The sequence below is a fragment of the Pipistrellus hanaki genome, assembly GCF_964339955.1.
Source record: "Pipistrellus hanaki genome assembly, chromosome: 5".
NCBI lineage: Eukaryota > Metazoa > Chordata > Mammalia > Chiroptera > Vespertilionidae > Pipistrellus > Pipistrellus hanaki.
In genome coordinates, this window is record NC_140507.1 from 77,768,658 (window position 1) to 77,785,278 (window position 16,621).

Consider the following 16,621-nt stretch of genomic DNA (forward strand, 5'->3'; position numbering starts at 1 on the left):
CTCACTGTACACAAACTTTTGTGATATTTTCAACAGTAGAAGCACCATAAGCTCAGAGTACTCCTGCAAGGAGGATATGGCAGGACTGTGTGTGTGTGTGTGTGTGTGTGTGTGTGTGTGTGTGGGCACGCGAGCTCTCGCGCCAGGGTGCCGCAGTGACATCCCAAAGCTGTGTCCCCTCCTGTGGAGCAGGATGGACTTCTAACCATGAGGCTGCCACTCTGAGTTCTCCCAGGCGCTTAGGCTGGGGGCTGTGGTATCTCTGTGCTCAGAGCTGCATTCATCCCCTTCGTGGAACAGAATCTGAGCTCAGCCCTTCCTGTCCCAGGTGCCCTGTCCTCACTACCTGTCCGGGGCACACACCATTGTTGGAAGTGCTGCCCCTTCTCTGCCAAAGTGCCTTATGGAAGGTTCTTTTAACACGGCTCAGCCAAGTAAAGAAGAAGTGGTTCCTTCATGCGATTTGAACTCCTAACCTTGACAGTAGTTGTTGTGTGCCCCATTGGAATACCCAGGACCCGGCTCCCAGCCAGGGCTGCAGCGGCACTCATAGCTGCCCTCGGTGTTGATGCATTGGGTAGTATGTTCGCAGGAGTGTTGCCCTGAAGTACATTCATCCACATTTGAGGACAAACCAGAGAGAGTGTCAGGCCAGGCCCTCCCTGCAATCCCTGCACATAACGCTTCCTGCCAGTTCTCCCTAATTACACCCTGGACACCCCATTAAACTGTGCCTACAAGCCACCTAGCCCAACATATACATATTTGTGGTGACATTTTTCACCATGAAAGCATATTAAGCTTAGAACGCCCATGTAAGGTGCACGAGGCAGGACTGTTTGTGTGCAAGTGTCATCCCAAAGCTGTGTCCCCTGACTATGGGGCAGGCTGGACTGCGAGAGGTTCCGTGATGGATTTCTAACCAGGGAGGTGACCACACTGATAACTCCCCATGCACTGAAGCGGTGGTTTGTGGGCTGTGGCACTGCTGTGCACAGAGCTTCACTCCTGTCTTTATTAGAACAGAATCTGATGCTCAGCCCTGCCAGTCCAGTCCCCCCTCCTCACTGCCTGCACTGGGCACACAGCGTTTCTGAAAGTGCTGCCCTTCTCTGCCAAAGCTCCTTGTGGCAGCTTCCTTTGACATGGCTCAACCAAGTAAAGAGGATGTGGTTCACTTATGGGATCTGAACTCCGAACCTTCACAGATGGTGTTGTTTGGGCCATTGGGGGACCCAGGAACCAGCTTCCAGCCAGGGCGGCAGTGGCACTCATAGCTGCCCTGTGTGTTGAGGCATTGGGTGGATGGGTGGCAGGCGTTTTGCCCAGAGGTGCATTCATCCACATCTGAGGACAAACCAGAGATAGTGTCAGGTCCTCCATCCATTCCCTGAACGTAGTACGCCTTCCTTTTCTCTCAAATTATACCGAGGATGCAATCAGTACCCACTATTTTATACCCACCTAGCCAGGCAGTATTCATGCTTGTTGTGAGATTTTCCACTGTAAAAGCTCCATGTGCTCAGAGCAGTCCTGCAAGGTGGACAGGGCAGGATTGTGTGTGTGTGTGTGTGTGTGTGTGTGTGTGTGTGAGTGTGATTGTGTGATTGTGTGATTGTGTGTGCCATCCCAAAGCTGTGAGTCCCAGCTTTGTGCAGGATGGACTGTGGAGGTCCTTGATGGACTACTGACTGGGAGGCTGCCACACCGATAGCTTCCGATGCGCTTACGCTGTGGGCTGTGGCCCTTGTGAGCCCAACGCTACAGTCCTGTCCTTTTTAGAACAGAATCTGATGCTCAGTCCTGCCCAGCCCGAGTCCCTTCTCCTCACTGCCTACCCTGGGCACACAGCGTTTATGAAAATGCTGCCCCTTCTCTACTAACGCTCCTTGTGGCAGCTTCCCTTAACATGGCTCAGCCAAGTAGAGAAGATGTGGATCACTTATGGGATCTGAACTCCGACCTTCACAGGATGTGTTGCTTGGGCCATTGGGGGACCCAGGAACTGGCTTCCAGCCAGGGGGGCAGTGGCACTCATAGCTTCTCTCCGTGTTGACACATTGGGTGGTTTGTTGGCAGGAGTGTTGCCCGGAAGTACATTTATTGACATCTGAGGACAAACCAGAGAGAGTGTCAGGCCCTCCCTGCTCTCCCTGCACATAAAGCCTCCTGCCAGTTCTCCCTAATTACACCCTGGTCATCCCACTAACCTGTGCCTAAAAGCCACCTAGCCCAACATATACATATTTCTGGTGACATTTTCCACCATAAAAGCATATTAAGCTTAAGAATGTCCCTGCAAGGTGCAAAAGGCAGGACTGTTTGTGTGCAAGTGTCATCCCAAAGTTGTGTCCCCTGACTATGGGGCAGGGTGGACTGCAGGAGGTTCTGTGATGGATTTCTAACCAGGGACGTGGCCCCACTAATAGCTAACCATGCACTGAAGCGGTGGTTTGTGGGCTGTGGACCCGCTATCCGCAGAGCTTCTCTCCTGCCCTATTTTAACAGAATATGATGCTCAGCCCTGCTGGCCCAGTCCCCCCTCCTCACTGCCTGCACTGGGCACACAGCCTTTCTGAAAGTGCTGCCCCTTCTCTGCCAAAGCTCCTTGTGGCAGCTTCCTTTAACATGGCTCAGCCAAGTAAAGAGGATGTGGTTCACTTATGGGATCTGAACTCCGAACCTTCACAGACGGTGTTGCTTGGGCCATTGGGGAACCCAGGAGCCGGCTTCCAGCCAGGGCGGCAGTGGCACTCATAGCTGCCCTGGGTGTTGTGGCATTGGGTGGATGGGTGGCAGGCATTTTGCCCGGAGGTGCATTCATCCATATCTGAGGACAAACCACAGAGAGTTACATGCCCTCCCTCCACTCTGCCCACAGCCCTCCTTACCCTTCTCTCAAATTACACTAAGCACACCCCCACTACACCCTGCTTACAACCACCAGTTCCATTTTACACAAGTTTGTTCTGATATTTTAAATAGGAGAAGCACCATAGGCTCAGAGAACCCCTGCATGGAGGATATGGCAGTACCGTGTGTGTGCGTGTGTGCGTGTGTGTGCGCGTGTTTGTGCGCGTGCGAGCGCGTGCAACTGACATCCCAAAGCTGTGTCTTCCCCTGTAGAGCAGGATGGACTGGGGAGGACCTTTGATGGACTTCTAATTATGGATCCTGCCACTCTGAGAACTCACAAGTTCTGAAGTATCACTGCTTAGAGCTGCAATCGTCCCCTTATAAGAAGATAATCTGAGCTCAGCCCTTCATGTCCCAGGTGCCCTCTCCTCACTGTCTGCCCTGGGCACACACCATTGCTGGAAGTGCTGCCCCTTCTCTGCCAAAACCCTTATGGAAGCTTCCTTTAACATGGCTCAGCCAAATAAAGAAGATGTGGTTACAGTTATGGGATTTGAACTCCTAACCTTGACAGTTGTTGTTGTGTGCGCCATTTGAATACCCAGGACCTGGCATCCAGCCAGGGTGGCATGGGCACTCATAGCTGCCCTCAGTGTTGACGCATTTGGTTAAATAGGTACAGGTGTGATGCCCAGAAGTACATTCATCCACATCTGAGGACAAACCAGAGAGAGTGTCAGGCCCTCCCTGCTCTCCCAGCACATAAAGCCTCTTGCCAGTTCTCCCTAATTACATCCTGGACACCCCACTAAATTGTGCATAAAAGCCACCTAGCCCAACATATACCCATTTCTGGTGATATTTTCCACCGTGAAAGCATATTCAGTTTAGAATGCCCCTGCAAAGAAGACAGGGCAGGACTGTTTGTGTGCAAGTGTCATCCCAAAGCTGTGTCCCCTGACTATGGGGCAGGGTGGACTGCGGGAGGTTCTGAGATGGATTTCTAACCAGGGAGGCAGACACACTGACAGCTCCCCATGCACTGAAGCGGTGGTTTGTGGGCTGTAGCACTGCTGTGCACAGAGCTTCACTCCTGTCTTTATTATAACAGAATATGATGCTCAGCCTTGTGCGGCCCAGTCCTCCCTCCTCACTGCCTGCACTGGGCACACAGCGTTTCTGAAGGTGCTGCCCCTTCTCTGCCAAAGCAACTTATGGCAGCTTCCTTTAACATGGCTCAGCCAAGTAAAGAGGATGTGGTTCACTTATGGGATCTGAACTCCGAACCTTCACAGACGGTGTTGTTTGGGCCATTGGGGGACCCAGGAACCGGCTCCCAGCCAGGGCGGCAGCGGCACTCATAGCTGCCCTGTGTGTTGAGGCATTGGGTGGATGGGTGGCAGGCCTTTTGCCCGGAGGTGCATTCATCCACATCCGAGGAAAAACCAGAGACAGTGTCAGGTCCTCCATCTATTCCCTGAACGTAGTACGCCTTCCTTTTCTCTCAAATTATACCGAGGATGCAATCAGTACCCACTACTTTATACCCAGCTAGCCAGACAGTATTCATGCTTGTTGTGAGATTTTCCACTGTAAAAGCTCCATGTGCTCAGAGCAGTCCTGCAAGGTGGACAGGGCAGGATTGTGTGTGTGTGTGTGTGTGTGTGTGTGTGTGTGTGTGTGTGTGAGATTGTGTGATTGTGTGTGCCATCCCAAAGCTGTGAGTCCCAGCTTTGTGCAGGATGGACTGTGGAGGTCCTTGATGGACTACTGACTGGGAGGCTGCCACACCGATAGCTTCCGATGCGCTTACGCTGTGGGCTGTGGCCCTTGTGAGCCCAACGCTACAGTCCTGTCCTTTTTAGAACAGAATCTGATGCTCAGTCCTGCCCAGCCCGAGTCCCTTCTCCTCACTGCCTGCCCTGGGCACACATCATTGCTGACAGTGCTGCCCCTTCTCTGCCAAAGCACCTTATGGCAGCGGCCTTTCAGATGGCTCAGCCACGTAAAGAAGATTTGGTTCGCTTATGGGATCTGAACTCTGAATCTTCAAGGTGTTGCTTGGGCCATTGAGGGACGCAGGAATCGGCTTCCAGCCAGGGCTGCCGTGGCATTCATAGCTGCCCACAATCTTTTGGCAGTTGGTTGTTTTGTGGCACGTATTGGTTCTTTGTGTGTGTGCATTTAAAACATATGTTTTTATTTATTTTAGGGAGAGAAGAAGGGAGAGGGATAGAGAAATGGAAACATTGATTGGCAACCACCTGCACACCCCTTACTGGGAATGTTGCTCACACTCTGATCATGAGCCCTGACTAGGAATCAAACCGCTGGCCTGTTGGTACATGGGTCTACATTCAACCACTGAACCACACCAGCCAGGCCTGTGGCAGGGTTTATGCCCCGAGATACATTCATTCACGCCTGAGTACAAAGCAAGAGCATCAGGCCCTCCCCGCACCCACTTCTCATTTCCTGAGGATCCCACCATTAGTACACATGCATCACCTAGTGATCTTCAACTTCACCCTCAAAGCACATTACAGTGGCCTCATTATGGACATGATAGGGACCATAGTCTCCAGTTTATAGGTGGCAATTCCAGGAGGGAAACTGAGTCATGAGGGTTGAACTTCCTGACCAAGGACTCTTTGCCTACTTCCTCCTGAGGGCTGCTCTGGGTCCTCTCCTGGGAAAGAGAAATTGCACCTCTGGCCTAACTCACATGAGAATTGTCATCACGTCCTGCCATTCCAAGGGATTCCTTCAGGAGGATCAGAGGGGGCACCTTCATCACACCAAGGAAAGATGAGGAAAGGAAGGGTTGGAGTGCTCTCAGGAGCTCCAGAAGGAAACTCCAGGCCGAAAAGACCCTGCCACTGCCCTGCTCTGTGGCAGGACTTTTCAGAGAGGCGAATCCTTAGCCACAGACTTGTTAGGCCCTTGGCGTTTCAGAAACCTGAGAATCTTCTCCTGCCTCCTGTGGCTGCAGGGCCTGCATGGCTCCTTCCCCAGCTCCACCCAGTCCAGCCTCCCAGCATCCTCCTGGGGCCTCAACCTTTGCACAGCTTCGGGCTCTCCGGTTGAGCTCAAATCCTGGCAGGCATGTGCATGTGTAGCTGCCAGGGGTGTTGACACTGTTGCCTCGGCTTTTACAGATTCCGGGGTTCAGACATTCGTCCATGGCTGCAACAGGGTTGTGGATGCCATGAAGCCGTGGGCAGCATTCAAGCCTGGGAGTCAGCCACGTTTCCTGCCATGGAAGCATCTGGAAGGTCTCAGTGCCTCCTGCCAGCTGAGTGGTGCCTTTTCTAGTTCACATGAAGGTATCCTGTGGGTAAGGATGATGGCCTAGATGCTCTGTTGTCCAGATGTGGCCAGAAGCAGCCTACATCCTCCCTCGAACTCTCTCTCCCATCACCTCCTCCCCGGGAAGCTCCCAGCTAGGGCAGGGGCAGCACTGAGGACTCGGGCAAAGGCCAGGCTGGGCCTCCTTGGAAGCAAGTGTGGGAGAGGTGCTGTGGGCCTGAGCAGGCTCGTTTCGGTGGCCTTGGTCCTGACTCCCCCGGGGGTGCTGTTGGCTGAGCTCTCCTTGGATCCCGTTGACTCTGCTGAGACAGCGCTCTCCCATTCACACGACTTCTGAGACTCCAGCCCATGGAGAGGGACCGAGAACCAGCCCTGAGCCTGACCCCTCGCAGACAAGGCTTTTAGGCCGGGGCCCAGAACGTGAACATGATGCCAGACAAGCCAGGGCCACCTCGACAGTGGGTGCCAGGCCATGAGGGAAATGGGGGTCATGTCCAGCCATGCAGTCTTGGGGTGGGAAGGTGTCCCTTCTGACCCCCCTGAAGGCATCCTTGGGACTGGCAGTGAGTGATGGGAATCCACTTGTGAGCAAGGCCTGTGTGGGCCAGGGCTGGGTGCCTGGCGCGGGGCACAGGGGCCGATGGGTGAAGAGTGGCTGTCATCTGGCTCCTTGTTCTCCCACCAGGGACACAGACCTGTGGGCCTGGCCAGAGGGGCTCAGCCTCCGTCTTCAGTCCCACACTGGTATGTGCCCCCATGGCATCTGGGTTGATCTCCTCAGGAGAGGATTGAGCCTGCGGCAATGGTCCCTGATGACACCTGGATTCAGGCTCTTCTGTTCCAGCAGGGCAGGCCTGTGGACCCGCTCAGCCTCCTGCTCCTCTCTCTGGGTGAGTCCTGGTTCTGCATGACCATTGCTGGGCCCATCTACCTGCGGATGCCTGAAGCCCCTTCCTGGCTCCCCTGCAAAGTGAGCCGAGCCTGGTGATGAGTGCAGGCCTGCTCCTCCTGGGTCTCTGGTGAGGGGATGGGCCAGGTCAGCTGTTCTCTTAGCAGCCACCCTGGGGCATGGCCCCCTGTGATGTCCAACTGGAGAGGGTGTATGAAGTCAGAAGGGGAGGAGAAATGGCTGCCAGATAGGCAGACCTGTGGGACACCTCATCCCAGGGCCAGTCTGGAAATACGACTAAATTAGAACCTGGACTTACCAACTGAGGTCCAGGGGAGGATGTGACTTATAATATCAGGAAGAACAGTAAGCACCCGGAGACAGGCAGGAAGGGGGAGGTTGTGAAAGGAGGGGAGCTGAGCGAGGAGGGAGCACTGTGTTACAAGAGCATACAATGGAGCAATGACGGTCTCTTCAATAAATAGTGTTGGGAAAACTGGACGGGCACATACAAAAAAAAAAAAAAATGAAGCTAGACTACCAACTTACACCATACACAAGAATAAACTCAAAATGGATAATAGACTTAAATGCAAGATGTGAAACCATAAAAGTCCTAGAAGGAACTATAGGCATCAAAATCTCAGAGAAAAATGAACAAAAATAGATCTGGAGATATAGAAGCATGGTTCGGACCATGGAACCTTAGAAGAAGGCAGGGGAGGGTGGGTGGAAATAGATCAACCAATGAGCTAATGTATAAACATAATCTGTGGACATAGACCATGAGGTCTTGAGGATCTGGAGGGTGGAGGGGGGTGGGCAGGCTGGAAGAGGTCAATGGCAGAAAAAGGGCACTTATGTAATAATTTCAACAATAAAGGTGAAAAGTTAAAAGAAAAAATGAGTGTAGTCTAAAAACCCAACAGTCTCCACTATGTTGTGCTCTATGATCACATATACTTTCCCAGCATTGTCACTCCCTTTGCAGATGGGTAAACCGAGGCACAGAGCAGTTAAGCACGTGTCCAAGGTCATACAGCTACTTTGGTGTTTATTTGTAAAAAAAAAACCCAAAAAAACAAAGGGGGGGGGTTGTTGTTTTTTGAAAACACAAAACCACAATAATATTATCGGTGATTTCTGAACAAATGTCCTGGCTGGTGTTGCATGCCCAGCTGTCGGGTAGCTGTACCAGGACTTGGGTCCTGGCTCAAAGGCCACCCGCCTCTCTGTGCTAGTGAGACAGGCACAGGCACACTTGTCTCCACTCAGACCTGGGGCTGCACCTTGGACCAGGGCCCGGCACCCTGTGTGCTGCAGGAAGACTCTGGGGACTCCAAACCTCATGGATGGGGAGATGGAAGGTGCAGGTCATTCTTACCTTGACATGTGTTCTCGCTCGCATTATGGAACTTTACTCCCCCAGAAAGAAGCCTGTATCCTGGGCTGCATATGCAGACGTAGCTCCCCTTCGTGTTAAGGCAGTCTGCATCTCTTCCACAGGCAGTCCCTGGCTGGCCTTGTCCACATTCGTCAATGTCTGCAACATTGGATAAAGGGTCACCTCCCAAAGCCATGGGAAGAGAGCCTGGTCCCATACCCAGCATGGAGCCTGAAGCTCAATCAGTGCCTGTTGGGAAATAATTAGACTCAGACAACACTGCTGTGGCCTGAGCTAACCACTCCTGAAACCCACCCAATTGGCTCTGCTCCGCTCAGCTCTCTGTCTGTCACCTAGATTTGGATCCAGGAGCAAGAGCTGAAGTGGTGGGTGGGTGGAAGCTCTGCATCCCGCTGCCCAGGCCTGGAAGGGTAAACTGAGGCACAGATTCCAGGCTCCTAGAGACCCAGCTCCTCCCTCCGTACGAAGCCACGTTCATTCACTTCTCATTTTCCACCTTCATGTCTTTTTCTTTCTCTTTTCTCTGTGCTTCATGATAGTCTGAGCACAAAGGCTGAGGCCACCAACCACCATTCTGTCTCCATGTAGCCCTCCACCACCCAACCCTCTGTACCTTGACAAATATCCGCTCGGTTGACTTCAGTCTTTCCAGATAGAGATTGGAATCCTGGGTTACAGTGACAGAAAGTGCCATTGATACATGAGGAGTCTGGAGGGCACTTCTGGGGACACGCAGAGGCTGTGGGATGGAGACCAAGGTCAGAAGATGAGGCTGAGCCTGAGGCTGGGAGGAGACTTGGAAGGGGCAACCCTGAGCTTCCCCTGCAGCAGGCCTTTCCCTGCCTGGGCTGAGAGGTGTAGGTGGTGGATGGGACTCTGGCTGTGGACGGAGTTACTCCCAGCAGACTCACCCCTGGCGCTCTGGGGTCCATCTTCCAACAGAATCAGCAAGACACACAGCCCTGGAACAGAGAGGTGGGAGTCAGGGGGACACAGAACAGGGGAGGGAGGCCTGAGGGGACACATCTGAGGGAAGGGGCTGCTCCCCCTCCAGGCTCGGGCTCTGTCCATTGCTCAAGGAGAGAGTGGCCGGTGGCCCCTCCCTGGCCTCCAGTGCCCTGGCCAGAGGGTCCGCACCCCTCGCCTGAGGGGGGCTTCCAGGCACTGAGGGATGGGAGGGGCGGAGCCTGGCAGGGGACTTGGCTTCTGCTGACCTGTGGGCACCAGTTCAGGAGACATACTGGAGCCAGGTGGCCTTGATTCTACTCCCAGAACCTGGTCAGGTGCCTCAGTTTCCTCTTCTGTAGAATGGGGATGAGGAGGGGGCCTTTCCCTAGAGTGTGAGAGTCAAGCACACAAGCATTGCCTGGTGTGTCAGAGTGCTTGCTGCCACCATTTCTTTATGTGAAAATGAAGGGGTTGGGCCAGCTGTCCTCTCAGATCTCCCAAAGCTAAGGTGTTCCAGCTACACCCCTCCTCAGGGGCACAGGTGCAAGCACACTGCACCCACACCTGTCAGCCACAAGCACCAGCTCTGGACCCCGAGGTGACATTTCGCACCCTGGCTCCCTGCACACAGGAAGATGCTGGGGCTCAGGTTAGGGGTGGAGCTACATGGGTCCCCCAATCCTGCTCTTCCTGCTGGGCAGGGGCACCCCATCCCAGGGCATGTCCTGGGTTCTCCTTAAGTCAGCATGGGGTCTAGAAATGAGGACCCATACATCAAAGAGAGAGACAAGGAGACAGATGGAGAGAAAATAAAGAGAGAGAGAGAGAGAGAGAGAGAGAGAGAGAGAGAGAGAGAGAGAGAGAGAGAGAAATGGAGAGATAAGCAGAGAGGCAGAGTTAAGAAGCCAGTGATCTAGAGAGGTGGACAGTGAAATAGGGAACTCCTAGAAAGGAAGAGATACAAATGAGGAGATTAGATAGAGACACAGAGAGATAGATTGAGAGCCAGATAGAGAAATGGAAGGGGAAGAGAGGGAGGGAGGAAGGGTGCCTGGGCAGCAGGTGGTGTGGGGAGGGCTTGAGGGATTCAACTAGTCCTTACAGATCCAGAGATGCTGGGGAGGCAGCCCAGACCCAGATAATCCAGGGAGAACAGATGGGGGGCAGCAGGTGGAGGGATGGGGGCCAGGGAGACAGGGCAGGAGTGAGTCACCTCCTGGGCCAAAGGAAGGGATAACTCAGGCTCCCAGTCCCCCATGGAGGGGCTCCCAGGGGGATTTGGGGTCTGTCAGTGTGAACACAACTTGAGGAGCTGTGCCAGGTGCAGACTGGAGGGTCCTCTGAGCACTCAGTCCCAGTGTCCAATCTTGATACCCCTCAGGCCAGCAGAGGGCAAAGACCCCCACACCCTCTCTGAGGCCCTCACAGATGAGGTAAACTGAGGCTGGACTTTCTGTCTCTCTCCTCTCTGGCCAAGGGTTTGGTTAGTTCTCTCTTTGGTGGAAACCCAGTTGCTCTTTATAGGACAGACCACAAAATGACCTTCCCTGGCAGGGCGGGCCCTGGGCCAAATCGTCCCCAGCTCCCAAAGCCCCAGTGGCGATGTCCATGCTCACAACCGCCCAAGGAGACAGAGGCTCTGTTTATGTCCACTCTGCAGATGGACATACTGAGGCTCAGAGCCCAGGAAAGGCTTATGGAGAATCTGGTGAGAGGGGGCTGGGGAAGATGGAAGTGAGGCGTAAGTTCCCCAGACCTTGCAGGGAGGGGTTCTCTGTGCTGAGCTGGGCTTTCCTGCCCCACACAGAGGCTGCTGGGCCAGAGCCCACCTGGGGCCCAGGAAGGCCCCCAAACAGGAGCCTGGAGAGGGGGCAGGTCGCCTGCCCCCAGTCCCATCTGGTGCATTCCCCTAGCTGAGCCCTGGGCAGTCAGATCCTGCCTGGGCCCTGGGGCAGGGGTGGGGCCGGCATTCTCTCCTGGCTCCTCCTGCTAAGAGCCTCCCCCCCCACCCCAGCCCATCCCCCAGACCCTCCAGTGAAATAATAATAATAGTAACATTAACAAGAACAATAATGTTCACTTAATTCTCACTGTGAACCAGGACTCACTCAACCCTTAACAGAGCCTGTGAAGGGGAGACCAGTCTTGCTCTGCCCCATTTCACAGACCTGGAAAGTGAGGATCAGGGGCTCTGTGACTTGGCCCCCTGACACATCGCCCCCTGCAGGTGAGCTACACACAGACCGGGAAAATTTACTAAAAATCACCTAATTATAATCATGCAACAGGTGAATTACATGTTATGTAAATTACACCTCACTTCTATAAAGCTTTAAAAAACACCTCACACCTGGCACCCTGGGCTGGCACAGGGAGCCCAATCCCTGTGGCCTGGGGAAGTTCTGAGTGGCACCCCAAATGTCACTTCTTCACTCTCTTTGTTGCCCGGTTGCCCAGGCTACAAGCTGCCTTGATAACCCTTAGAGCAGTCATTCTCAACCTTCCTAATGTTTCGACCCTTTAATACAGTTCCTCATGTTGTGGTGACCCCCAACCATAAAATTATTTTCGTTGCTACTTCATAACTGAAATATTGCTACTGTTAATGAATTGTAATGTAAATATTTGTTTTCCAGTGGTCTTAGGCGACCTTTGTGAATGGGTCCTTCGACCCCCAAAGTGGTCGCCACCCACAGGTTGAGAACTGCTGCCTTAGAGTGACCCTCTCTGGGTGGGGCAGGAAGGGAGGCAAGGGGCAAGTCACAGCAGAGCTCAGGCTCAACCCACAGCGGCAAAGCCCTTCAACACACAGCTGAGTCCCTGCTGGCTTCCAGGGGAGGAAAAATGAGGACTCTCTGGGGCTTCCCCTGCCACACAATGGGAGACATGTGGGCTTCATCCCATTGTGGAAGGCCCCTCCCCCCCTTAGCTCCCTAGCCCCCTCTCTGCCCTCTGTTAAGAGTGACTTCCTCGCCAAAACCGGTTTGGCTCAGTGGATAGAGCGATGGTCTGCAGACTCAAGGGTCCCAGGTTCGATTCTGGTCAAGGGCATGCACCTTGTACCATGGTTGTGGGTACATCCCGGTGGGGGGTGTGCGGAAGGCAGCTGATCAGTGTATCTCTCTCATCAATGTCTCTAGCTCTCTATCCCTCTCCCTTCCTCTGTGTGAAAAATCAATAAAATATTAATAATAAAAAAAAAGAGTGACTTCCTGAGGGGGTCACAGCACTCATTCGCCCCCTCTCTTCCATTGGCTCCAGCTTTCCCTCTTAGGGATCTGCTTCCAAAGTGGAGGGAGCTTGGAGATCCCTCTGGAGGTGGGGAACAGACCCGGGCACTGCCAGCTGCTCTCCCATGTGCCATGGCTCCCTGGTTCCCGCCTAACCATGTGGCTTCCTCCATGTCAGGCCCCAGAGCTGCCAGCGGTGCCTCCTATGTCTCCTCGGTGGGGGGTGGGCAGATAAGGGAGTGGAGGCACCAAAGAGGTGCTGCCAGGAGCTCTCTTACCCCTCCCTTAGGGGCCCCAAATTCTTACCCTGTAGGATGTGAAAGGCGCTGAGGCGGGGGCCTCCCATGGTCTGGGCAGTGCAGTTCTGTATTCACAGGCTGGGCAGCTCTGCATCCTCCTTTGGCCTCCTGACCCTTATACAGTGTGCAATTGGGGGTGCCCCAGGTCCCTCCCCGGAACTGGTGGGGCAGCTGGAGGCCTACAGGAAGCGAGTAAAAACACAGATTTGGGGGGGGGTGTGTGCAAAGGTACTGGCGATCACCCCCTTTCCCCCCTCCCCAGCGCACATCACAGCTGTGTCTCCTGCTCTCAGATCCTTGGCCCTGCAGCTCCACCGTTTCAATTTCTGACAAATTCTGGGGCTCTCGGCACTCCTCCCAGGCAAATAGGGCCAGGCAAGAGGGCGCGGTTCCTCTGCTGGGAAACTTGCATTTCAGGGGAGCTTGCGTGTTAACCTGCAGAGAATCACATGATAGGAAAGCTGTTTCCTTTTTGAATAAGTCACATGCCTGGCTTGTCTCTGGGGCCATCTTGCACTTTTTAAAATATGCTATTATTTATAAAGTGCCTACTCCGGGCCGGCCTGACTACAGGCACTGTGTCCATGTCAACCCCGTGACTGAAACACCTGTGAGGCAGGTGCGGCTCTGCTCCCTATTTAGGGGGGCGGCGAGCTGAGGTACAGCTAACCTGCAGCTCAGCAGAGGCCCAGGGCTGGAGAAAGTCTCTGCCCGGGTGCTAATGTGTCTCTAACACCTAGTGGCCCTGAGGTTTATCCAGCTTGGAACCACCCATGGTGTTACACATTTCCTTGTGTTATTATTTTAGTTTATGGAGGCCCAGGGCAACAAAAAGGGTCTGTCAGTGATAACATTATTAATGTAAAAACATTCACACCTGATTAGAATTTTTGTGAGTTTATTTGATCCAAACAGTCCACAATTGCAGGGAAGCAGAATCTCAAGGGATTGGGATGATGCTCTGGAGCAGTGTTTCCCAAACTTTTGACATATGTGTACCCCTTCTATAATTTTCGTAGTGCTGAGTACCCCTCGTACTCATGAGAACATAGAATTAGGCGCAGCTAAGCACGGTGCAGTGCATATGCCCACCAAACTCCGGTGCAACGCGTACCCCCACCAAACTCTTCCCGGACCCCTGGGGGTACGCGTACCACACTTTGGGAAACACTGCTCTGGAGAATGGCAGTTCTTCACCTTGTTGTATAGAAGGAGACATAAGTGGGTTACATGGAATCCATTGGTGATAGATGAGGGAGGTGGGAGAAAGCAAAGCAGGGAAACCTCTGGGATTGGATAAAAAGTAAAATGATAGTCACTTACTTCTTTTACTTAGGTGGGTGCAGGATAGTTAACTGTCAACAATGAACCTGATAACAATAACAATGAAGGAACTTAAGGTCTCTGTCCAGGTGCCCAGGCATTTGGCTGTGCCCGGAAGGGCCTGTAAAAAAGGGAACTAACAAGTTATCCTGACATTTCACAAGAATGTTATCTTAGATGCAAAAAGACAATAGACTTAGTTAAGATAAAGGTTGACCTTTATCAGGGAAGAACCTGTTTTAGGACATGACTACCCACTATAAACTGCTTTTAGTTAAAAATTTTAATTTTAGAGCTGTGGTTCCCAACATGGACACACATCCCACGGGGGGTACATTCATTTTTAAGGGTGGCAATTAGAGAATGCATGACCAACAGTGAATTTTTTGCATTGCTTATGGTTCTAGGGACCTGATATATATAATCCTATCTAATAAAGAGGAAATATGGTAATTGTTCCTCATGCCATCGCACCCACAATCAATAAGGAGGGAGTATGCTAATTGATTGCCTCACCTTCAAAGATGGCAGTGCCCACAGCTGCAAGATGGCAGCACCCAGTCCTTAGCCAATAAAGTCGCCCAAGGCTGGCCCAAAGCATAGGTAACCAGTGCTGGCTGAGGCTTGTAATGCTGGCAGTGGCAGCAGCAGAGGTGTGATGGGGCATCACCTTTCCCTGATTGCTGAGTCACCTCCCACCTTGAGGGCTCCCAGACTGTGAGAGGGGGCAGGCTGGGCTTAGGGAACCCCCACTTCAGGGTATGAATTTTCATGCACTGGGCCTCTAGTATATACATTATATATATTGTGACATTTATGAATTTCAGTTCTCTATTATATGTTTTGAAACTTTATTTGCTATTTTTTCATATCACTTCAAATCATTATTTTTTAAAAACAATTTCTTAGTGATTTCTTTCTCAGTTCTTCAACTGTCCTTTCATTCTTTTATTTTTCTCTTTCATGAATGCTATGTTCTCCCCAACAATGTTGGGAACCATTGTTTCAGACCATTCTTTGTGGTTACTTTGAGAAGGCTAAAAGGCTAATTCCAATGTAACCCTAATGTTTGGGGAGCTAGCAATCTGAATCCGTTCCAGTGACCTAATGTACATTCTTGATAACCTATAATGAAGTCACTGCCCCTTTCTTCACAATCTGGTCTTGTAAGACCTGTTACCTAAATGGTCACATTTTACAGAGGCCATAAACCATGAACAATACATACCTCCCGGAGGGGGTTATCAGTGCTGGTGCCAGGCCAGGCCCTTAGATGTGGTCTCAAGACCCCATCCCAACACATGGGGCTTTTATCCTGGTGCCCAGCACATTTGGCTGAGGGGTCCGTAAAAAGGGAACTTACAAGTTACCCTGACATTTCACAAGGATGTTATTTTAAATGCAAACAGATAATAGATTCAGTTAAGGTAGAGGTTGACCTTTATCAGGGAAGAATCTGTTTGAGGACATGACTACACACTATAAACTGCGTTTAGTTAAAATTTTAATTTTAGAGCACTGGTTCCCAACATGGGGCACACGTCCCACAGGGAGTTAATTTGATTTTTAAGGGGGGCTTTTTGCAAAGCCCACAAAAGGTTCACAAGTCCCATCCATATTTGGGGGACAAAGAAACTAAAGGGGATAAAAGAAGAGCTCTCATCATGTTGGTTTGCTCAGACTTTGGAGACAACTCCTCTGAGACCACCGGTGTAATAAAGCTGTGTAACTCCATTTCTCTAAGCATTGCTTGGGTTTCTTCGGTCTTTGACAATAACTTTAGGTCTTTGAGTTTGCAAAACCACCATGCAGATCTTCCCTGAGCTTTTCAGGTTAGCATGTGGCCGTTTTTTATTCTGTCCACACCATCAAAATGCAGTTTCCTTTTATTTATTTTTATATATTTTAAAAATATATATAGATTATTGATTTTTTACAGAGAGGAAAGGAGAGGGATAGAGAGTTAGAAACATCGATGATAGAGAATCAGCTGCCTGTTGCACACCTCCTACTGGGGATGTGCCCGCAACCCAGGTACAAGCCCTTGACTGCAATCAAACCCTAGACCTTTCAGTCCTCAGGCAGATGCTCTATCCACTGAGCTAAACCGGTTTTGGCAAAATGCAGTTTCCTTTTAAATCACATGTGTCAAACACAAGGCCCTCGGGCCAAATCCAGCCCCCCAGGCCTTGCAATGTGGCCCGCACCGCGCTGTCATCACTGCACTCCGCTGTCAGTATATGACATTGTCAGTTTATGACTGTTCAGTAAACCATTCGGCCCGCGATTTAGGCTGGATTTTAGATTTTGGCCCCTTCTCTGATTGAGTTCGACACCCCTATTTTAAATGAACGATTCAAGG

General features: G+C 51.9%; 1 protein-coding gene across 1 annotated transcript in view; it reads right to left on the reverse strand.

Moving 5' to 3' along the window:
- The window catches only part of LOC311623595 (adhesion G protein-coupled receptor E2-like), a 236,445-nt gene extending 223,429 nt beyond the window's left edge, over window positions 1–13,016 (reverse strand). The window contains exons 1-3 of the mRNA XM_084885874.1: window positions 12,944–13,016; window positions 9,371–9,421; window positions 9,073–9,198 (exon numbers count right to left, since the gene is read on the reverse strand). Of these exons, the coding sequence (XP_084742000.1) occupies window positions 9,073–9,198; window positions 9,371–9,421; window positions 12,944–12,983 (217 nt within the window). The 5' untranslated portion in view covers window positions 12,984–13,016. The remainder of the gene's footprint in view (window positions 1–9,072; window positions 9,199–9,370; window positions 9,422–12,943) is intronic.
- Window positions 13,017–16,621: the final 3,605 nt, after the last annotated feature.